Genomic DNA, 9,272 nt, shown 5'->3' with positions numbered 1-9,272 from the left:
ATCTATTTCACTAGGAAAGCTACGTGTTTAGGGTCAAATTTGCGAGGGTATAAAAAAGACTAAAATGTTTTATAAAGGGTGTACTTTTTGCCCCAACAGTCAACACTACGTGTTTAGAGTCCGATTTGCGTGAGGTGTGCAGGAGGTGGGGCCATATTAAACCCAAGAAGTAGGTAAAGACAAAACCGACGTCCGTGACATATAACAATTAAAACATCGCTGTACTTGTTTAGGGTTCAATTCAGGGAATACTTGCCAAAGGTAGTTTTGTTTCCAATAGGGTAGGGTTCACACGCCAATTATACTAGAGTATGGAAATTCGGCCGGTGCTTTTCGAGTAGCGCATGGTATCCACTCGTCAATTGAAGTGCCCCCCCCCCCCGGTAGAGGGGGTTTATCCATGGACCTATAGCTATAGGTCCACGGTTTATCATACATGTACATAATGACGAAAATTTTGAATTCAAGGAGCACTTTGTGGTCTCAAAGAACTGAGATTTCTTATAAAAATAAAACACATTAGAAAACAACTTGTGTTCTGTTACAACTTACACTACAGTTATGTGTGTACAAGTATTTTCGTGTTCTGAAGTCTAGTTTAACTTAGGCCATGGTAGAGAACTCTCTCAATATTTTGGGATACCAAAAATGTCAAAAATTTTGTTTACATTGCAAATTTCAAAAGTTTCTTTTTGCTGGATATGGAGTTCGTACGTACAGTACCGTACTAATTGTACAGTACCGGTACGTACACGTGGAGCTGAGGTTGTTCTGATAATCGCGCGAGAGCTAGCTAGCTAGAGCTAGAGGGGGAGATCGAGAGAATATCGTGGCGGTAATTTTGCAAGTGAAAATCAATAATGGGAGACGTTTTTGAGGTAAGTTTATCGTGTTTTCTTAATATTTAAAGACTATTTTGATGAAAAGATCAGTGTACACAGTGTCTTTATAGGTTTAAAGTACAATTTTTATCGACGTCATGTAAAATATCATTATGAATATGATATTCAATTACCGGTATTCATAAATAACGACTACGGACACGGTACGGTACGGGCAGTGAGAAGGGTCGTGTGGATAGTCTGAGTGCCGGCGCGCCGGGCACGAACCGTCTGGGACTCCGGGGTAGTTGAAGATCATGGCATGCCATGGGCAGATGGGCTGTGGCCGAAGTTTGACTGATACTGTCACTGTGGCTGTGCACTGACGTGACACTGACAGAGACACACCCGGGTTACATTTTGTCATGAATGTTGTTTGCCAGTTGACAAAAGACGCATCGACAAAGGGAAGACTGGGCCTGGCCCTGTCGAGAGAATAGTAGTAGTTAGTCACTAGTTACTAAGTTAGTACGCTTAACGCTTGCCTCTTTTCGGTCGGCAAGCCAAGGCTAAAGTCTAAAGGAAAAGACAGGGTGCCCAAATTAAAAAACTAAAGAAAAAGAACTGCCCATGTCAGGTGCTTCACTTCAGCCTTCACTCCCGGGGGGGGGGGGGGGGGGGGGCACTCAGTATATAATGCATACTGTAGTGGGTATGTGCCGCGGAGGGGACCCCCATTTTTACACTCAAATTTCCGTTCCAAGGCAAAGCATTTTTGTCTTATTGAGAAAAAGAACAAAGAAAGCTGCTCCAAAGCATAGCATTTTCTTCTTATCGAGAAAAAAGAAGAAAGAAATCCGCTCCAAAGCTTCGCATATTTTCCGTTACGACGTTCCAGCCGTATTGATCCGCTACAATGAGCCGCAAGTTTGGTGAAAAGCGGCCGCAGAGCGCTGTCCGACCATCGCATCTGCGCTATAGCGCACCCTGCGCCCGTGCTGCCGGGCTTGCTGCATGCACGTATGCCCGTTCCATAGGGATGAATACGCAATCACACGCAGGCGACCCGTTCCAAGGACCCCTGTTTTCACAAACATTTGTCGTTCCGAAGCCCGTTCCAAGGAACCTCCTTTTTCAATAAGCCCGCTCCAAGGCCCCCATTTTTTGTCTCGCCCGCGGCACATACCCACTACTTTTTTGGTCGAGTGCCCCCCCGGGCCTTCACTGCTTGTGACTGTTGTAGTTGTAAGTTAGATCATCTATTTCTGTCTAACATGTCATTAGACTAGTCTCACTAAGTCAATTTCATTTTATTGTCCACATGGAAATTTGTTTTGCTCACAATTAACATTTGAAAACATTACACATGACATTGATGTATATCACATGCATTGATCTAGGCTAGGCATTACTGCGGCAGCCCAAACACAGTGTACTGTGTTCGGGCTGTGCTCGACACTGTCTAAAGACGTGTCGAGGTCCCCGGGGCAAGGCTAGGCATAGCATAGATACAATTAAGTTTTGGGAGTAACTTTACAATCCAATGTCATAATCGATTATGAGAGCATGGAATGGAAACTAACTGTATGTGTACTAATACTATGTTAGAACGAGGCATCACACACACACACAAGACTTTACATCACATGACATTGGATTCTATCTAAAGCAAGGTAAGCCAAAAATTGCATTAGAAAGCGACAAATTTATACAAGACAAATTCTTCAGGATAATGTTAATATTTGTCCAATAAAGCTGTAAAAGTAAAGAAGATCGTTCGGTAGAAAAGATCAGAAAAGAAAAAACAGGTGGTGAGGGGAACAAAGGAATTTAGGAAACGTTGAGTGCGATAGTTCAGTGACCAAAGTCATTTACCTGAACGCATGAAAACATGAATTGGAGAAGAGTGCGTGATTTTCGTTTTTCAATATTTGTTGTATTTCTAGTATAATTATTGTTTTGCAGGCATCATTTAAATGTTTGGTTTGGCTGTTGATCTTTCCTGCTTGTTTGGTGATTCTCTCAATTTTCCTAAGACCCTTCTTTCAACAACCTCTGCACCAGACAACACAACTATTAATATAACACTCTCAATGACAGATTGGTAAAACAAGTACAGATAGTCTAGCTTTTTTGGTTTTGGTTAGAAGATGAGATAAAACTCGCCATTGTTTATGTCGCCATCTTGCCCTCATTTTTTGTAATGGTAGCCTAGCTACAGAGGGCGTGTGTGAACATCATGAGCGGTGCAAGATTAATCCGAATAAGACGATTTTTGCATGCGCAGAATGGGCATGAAGCTAAACTCAATGCTAAAATGCGTCCACTTGTTCTTTTACAGGTACAGGTAATTCTGGATTCCAGAAAGACAAAAGGTGGAGAATTCGAATACAAGATCAGATGGAAGGGGTATGGCCCATCGGAAGACACGTGGGAACCAGAAGAAAATCTTATTCACTGCAAGGAGCTCCTCCGTGACTACAAGAATAAAATGGCTGCGGAACAGAGAAACAGGACACAACTAAAAGCAAGAGACGGGGATTTAACACCAAACTTACAAAAGAGAAGATTACGACAGAGGAACACACCGAAAGTTCAGAGGGTCTTAGGCGTGAAGCAAATGCCTCAGGCTCATGTCAACTACTCTGAAGTACCAGTTGAACAGCATGGAACACCATATCATGAAACTTCAAACAAAGTAAGACAAGTAGCCTACAGCTATTGAAATGAATTTAGTTTTTTATGGTCATACAGATTGTGTTTTTTGTGAATAATTATTTTTCTTACATGTAGTTGTTTTCAAAGAAAGCACTGCTTCTGAATTGAATAATGCCGACGAGACTGTCAGATGCATTCAACTTCTTTCTGTTTCCATACAAGCTAACTTTGTTCTAAGGGTTTCATTGTCTATACCATTAATCAATTTGTTAAACATTGTATCATAAATGTATTTGATTACAGATATTTTGTCTAAAAAGATACATTAATGTCCCCATAGAAGACATTATTTCCCCTTTTCTCTATTTGCAAGGACTTCATTAGTATAATTTAAAAAATCATTGTTTCTTACAAATTTTAGCTTTTTAATCAATTTTCTTGATCCTTTAATCCTTGCTAGTACTTCACTATTTCAAACATTGAATTGAACAATCCGGTGAAAATGCATATACAGTACTAGTAATCATATAATTTGAATGTGTAAAATATGGATATATTTTTGAATGGATAAAGTATGAAAATTAAGTCGCATTCAATCATTGATACAAAAAAATGTTGGAATCATGGTATGCAAAATTCTATGGCGTTCTTTTAGTTTGTATCAATGTACTATTATTCAATGTACTGAATGAATGCCATTTTTGTCTAATTTTCATTTTATTCCCTAGATCAAATGTGAGACAACGGGCAAGTGTAATAAATGGGCTATGTTTGGTGGTTTGGTGTGTTTCATGACTGGAGCAATACTGCTCTATCTTTCTATGGACTGACCAACAACCTCTCCTCCTGGCATAAGGAAACTGCATTCATACGGACCAAGTACAATGACTGGAGTGATTCAAATGTATGAACTAGCTAGACATTAGGCCTAATGATTGACAACCTCAGCTCCAGCATAGGGATCCTACCGAGATTAATGACTGGAGTGCTATGACTGTATGGACAAGACATCAACGGTCAACAACCTCGGCTTCAGCACAGGGATCCAGCATGCATACAGATGGAGTTCAATGGCAATGAGTATGAGCGGTCAGTGACGAACCACCTCAGCTCCAGCACAGGAAACCTCCATTCATTGGGCCTACACTGACCAAGCCAAGAAATGACTGAAAACTGGGAGAGAATTTGTCCTGATGGCAAGAAAGGTCAATTCTATCAAATCAGTGACCATGCAATTATGAATTGCTTTTCAATATGATATGTAATGTTATTTATGAGTTGTGACCCTTTTAGACTTGGGGTATGAATGCATCGTGTCTTCCATATATCTCCAAACAAAAGAACATTCACATTTTGCTGTTCATTATGCACTGTACATTCCTTTACCAAAAGTTGATCCTATCACTATTCTTTTATTTCTTTCAACTGATTTTGCTATAAAAATGACTCGTTTGATTAAGAGTAAAAACAATCGCAACTTGCAAGGGATTCTAACATTAATTAAAAATGCCACCTGTGAGCATCTCTTAGATTACTGATTTCTACTTTATATCTTTACAGTATGGTTTTCATTTCCATTTCTTTTTGAAGTACATTTATTGGGCTTCGTATCAAGACTTCATTTTCAGCAGAGACAAATTCATAATTCTATGTCTTGTGCTTGTTTTTAATTGTATATACACATCCTGTGTTTATGTGGAGATGTTTATAATGATGCAGAAAAGAATACAGTTGCAATTGGGATTATTGAAATTGTTGAATTAGTACTGAATTATGTAGTTCCCTAGTAGGCATAACAGATTATAGGAGATTGAAACCTGGGAAGAAGGTAGCTGGTGTGAATTGGGAAAATCAATGACAATTTGCAAGAAAATTAAGAAATTTTAACAAAGTTATGACTACTGTATGAGCATAATAGCATTTGAATATTAACATTCACTTATTAAATGTCCTTAGTGTTTGTATGATTGTTCTCAAACTTTTATTGGACTTGTTTTACTTTTCAGTTTTCATTCATACAAGGTAACTTGTTCCTTGGGGTTTCATTTTACTCTAGATATCTATTGTTTTGTTTTATTTATAGGAGAATCTATATCTAGTTATTATTTCACTTAATTTATTCAATATAAAAGCATGAGAAAATTTTATGGAAATGTTTGATTAATACATCAAATAAAAAGCTTAAATGATAATTTTACTTGGTTTATTTACATGTTATTATTTCATATCTGCATTGAAAATACTTTGCATCATTTACAGCCTGTTGTGCCTTGTGTTTCAATGCAACTAGAGAAAATGTACTGTCTTATTGATTCCATGTAGTTTAAGAAGCTTGGATTAAGGATTTATGATTGATTTGTAGTTGTGTTCAAATACAAATTTTCATGCAACCGTCCCCTATAACACATTCAAGTTATTACTGTTATGTTTGTTTTAATATCTCTTAAAAAAAAAAAGATTTAATCCTGTTTTAAAACTTTTGATGAAGTACAGTGACAAACCTTCCCCTTCCAAATAATATAGCTAATGATTTCACGAAAATGTGTGATCGTATGCTTGCAGTACGTACATGTACGTCATAGTACCAACATGTAAATCTACTTGCCTTGAAATATTTTATATATTTGTATTCATACATTTTTATACTTATAATATTCAAATCATATTTTTTCCCATGTCACTTGTCAGCTGTTTTGTAAGTACGGTGCTTGACGCCAGTAACAACGTCACAACCATCCACCACTCAAATATCTGACTGGTAGTCTCCTGCTTATTTCCCCACTGACAAAGAATTTGATTTAAAAATGTACATTCTAAACAATTTTTTTGTCCCTTGCCCAAACCTGTACGGCAGGTGTCGGGCACTTATCTGACCACCACTTTATACTAGTAGACCCTGTTGACAACCGTGGTTGCCAGTAACTTCACTCTTTTTACGAAGAAGACAATGGAATTGACTTGTTTGGAAATGACATTATAGAGATAAGTACATTTTAAAATTATGTTCTGAGAAAAGCAACAATATCTTCAGATTATGAAAACAAATGCAACCTACTAAACTTGGCTTGCATTTACTTTTTTGGGCCTTGACTTCGAATGTTTTTTGTTGGCCCTGGATAGTTGGATTAATCCTAACCCTGTGCATAATGAATGTGAGACTGCCGGGGTGTTCTTTTTTTTTCAGTTTTGATCAAATTATTGGTTAGTTTTCATTATTTCACGTTTGGTTTGCTTAATTTATCATAATTTACTATGGGGATATGATAGAGATCTACTTCCTTGTATGACAAATTAGATTTGACTTTAAAGTTGAACTTCAGCTAAAAGAAACACAGTTGCATCCAGTAATACACTATAGGATTAAAATAGGATAAATGGGGGGGGGTCATAATTTAATTCAACTTCAACTATTCAGAGTTTGATGGGAGAGTGACTGATGTTGTTGTTTGTACGTATAATTTACTGTCAGTGTCATGAATATTTTGCAGTGTAATTTACATGTAAATTGTAATATTGCTTTAGAGAGTAAGTATATTTTCAATGTTAGCAATACTGTAGATATGTACAAACATTTTGAAATGATTTTTTAATGTAATTGTTTTATCATGAATATGTAAATACTGGAAATCAAATTTTTGATTTTTAAAAAAAGTCTAAATGAAATGTCTCTGCCTTCAACATAAACCTTGACTATTTACAACGTAAATCAATATTTATTTATTTATTTTTTATTCTGTAAACTGTTCTGAAACTTCGGAAAAAATATTTTTTTACACTGACTAGGGAAATAGTTCTCAGTGTACTGTAAGGTTTGATTCAGAGTTCAGAAGTACATGTATACAACATGTTACTTGCTAGATACATGTAAGGCTAAGCAAGAGACTTAGTTTCTTCAAAGATCTGAACACCATATTTAATTTATCAGCATTCATTTAAAAAAAATACATGTACACAGTAGTGGTTCAGATACTGTAAGGGACCTTGGAGTTATTGTTGATAACAACTTGACCCTTAACCAGCATATCAGAAATGTTTGTCGTTGTGCATCATGGGGTATTTGTAAGATAGGGAAGTTAAGAAAGTATCTTGATAAATCATCTACTGAACGTATAGTACATGCCTTTGTATCATCCCATTTAGATTATTGTAATTTTTTACTTGCTGGTTTACCTCAATCTAGTATAAGAAATCAAAATACTGCAGCTAGATTGATAACCCTCACAAAGAAATTTGAACATATCACCCCTATTCTCTACTCGCTCCATTGGCTTCAGGTTCATAATAGAATTATTTTCAAGCTCCTTCTCCTTGTCTATAAAATCATCCATGGTCTCGCCCCATCCTACCTTCAAAATCTTATCTCTCTCTGTCCCTCATCCTCTGCAACTCAACGTCTCTGATCTTCTTCTACTGCTCACCTTCGACTATCTCTAGGACCCCGTTATGGCGATCGTGCTTTTTCTGCTCTTGCCCCTAAACTCTGGAACAATCTCCCCATCTCCATCCGTAATGCATCCAATGTCGAATCTTTCAAAACACTCCTCAAATCTTACCTCATTAAGCAGTCCTCTTAATTCCATATCCTGTTCTCTCTCACTGTATTTTGCTACTTCTTTTTTTTTTCTTTCCAATTCGCTTAGAAACTGTTGTATTAAGCGCTATATAAATGTTAATTATTATTATTATTCATTATTAGTATAATTGTTTCATAATTACATTTGTTACATCTGTGAAATGTATTCATTGTTGCCTATATGAATTACCATACATGTTGGCGACAAATCAAATGTGTAGTGATTATTTCACATTTTACTTGGAAAGGATTTTTTTTATGTACCAGGGGCCACAGAACTGTGGGGGAGGGGGCACTTTTTTCCAAAAGACATGAAAATAAATATTTATTCCAGGATATTTTGGAATCAATGAACATGATAATTACATGTAATGCCTGTTTAAAGCTTTGGTAAATTATGTAAAATGGCAAAATATGCCTACCAAAGAAAATGTTTTTATTTTCTATAATGGAAATCATAACACTTTTGTGACGTGCACATCCATGCATTGAAGTACATAGATTGGAAAGGTGAGATTTGGGGAGATTTACCAAAGCTTAAAGGGAAGCTTTCACATGACTTGATATTGATCGTCACATTACCAGATATCTTTCATTTTTATGTGTAAGTTTTCATCAGGGAAATAATATCATTCCTCTGTTTTCATGAAGGTGATTGACATATTGTTTTATAATCATACAATGTACTTCACATATTATTATTGTACTCGCTCTCCCCCCCCCTTATGTACTTTTCTCATTTTTTATACAGTTTATACTTATTCAATAGAGCTGATGTTTTTTTTTGTAGGTCTTAGACATAGTCTATACCTAATGCTTCTTTGTGTGAAATTTAAAGGTACTGCATCATAAAACCTGCAAACTACCATGGAAACTTTTTTTTTTAAATTGATTGCTGAGCCCTGTTTCTATAATAATTGCCATAATGGCATAATTACCACGGCATAGTTGTAACTCACTGTGAAAGTCCGCAGGTCAGGGTATTTTGCAAATCCAGTAGTCCTGTCCAGAGGGTTTATGGTAGTGCAAATCCTTTCAAAGATTTGTTCTGAAATGACCTAGTTCTGAAAGAGGTCCGTTTGAAAATTCATTCTATCATCCTCAGATTGTAAGAGATGTGTGAAAACTGGGTACGATCGGTAGCTAATAAATTTACCAATGCACTTTTATATGAAAACAGTTGTCTGGTTGAGTTCTGTTTACTAGTTACTGTAAATCAA

At 36.6% G+C, this 9,272-nt stretch overlaps 1 protein-coding gene across 1 annotated transcript; it reads left to right on the top strand.

Moving 5' to 3' along the window:
• The first annotated feature begins 776 nt into the window (after positions 1-776).
• Positions 777-9,229, top strand: LOC129253807 (chromodomain Y-like protein 2). The gene is made up of 3 exons (XM_054892232.2): positions 777-878; positions 3,163-3,519; positions 4,208-9,229. Exons 1-3 carry the CDS (start codon positions 861-863, stop codon positions 4,307-4,309), a joined length of 477 nt encoding a protein of 158 aa, XP_054748207.2. The 5' UTR covers positions 777-860; the 3' UTR covers positions 4,310-9,229.
• The last annotated feature ends 43 nt before the right edge of the window (positions 9,230-9,272 follow it).

The sequence above is a fragment of the Lytechinus pictus genome, chromosome 2, assembly GCF_037042905.1.
Source record: "Lytechinus pictus isolate F3 Inbred chromosome 2, Lp3.0, whole genome shotgun sequence".
Classification (NCBI taxonomy): Eukaryota; Metazoa; Echinodermata; class Echinoidea; order Temnopleuroida; family Toxopneustidae; genus Lytechinus; species Lytechinus pictus.
This window is presented reverse-complemented; position numbering and strand designations above follow the sequence as displayed.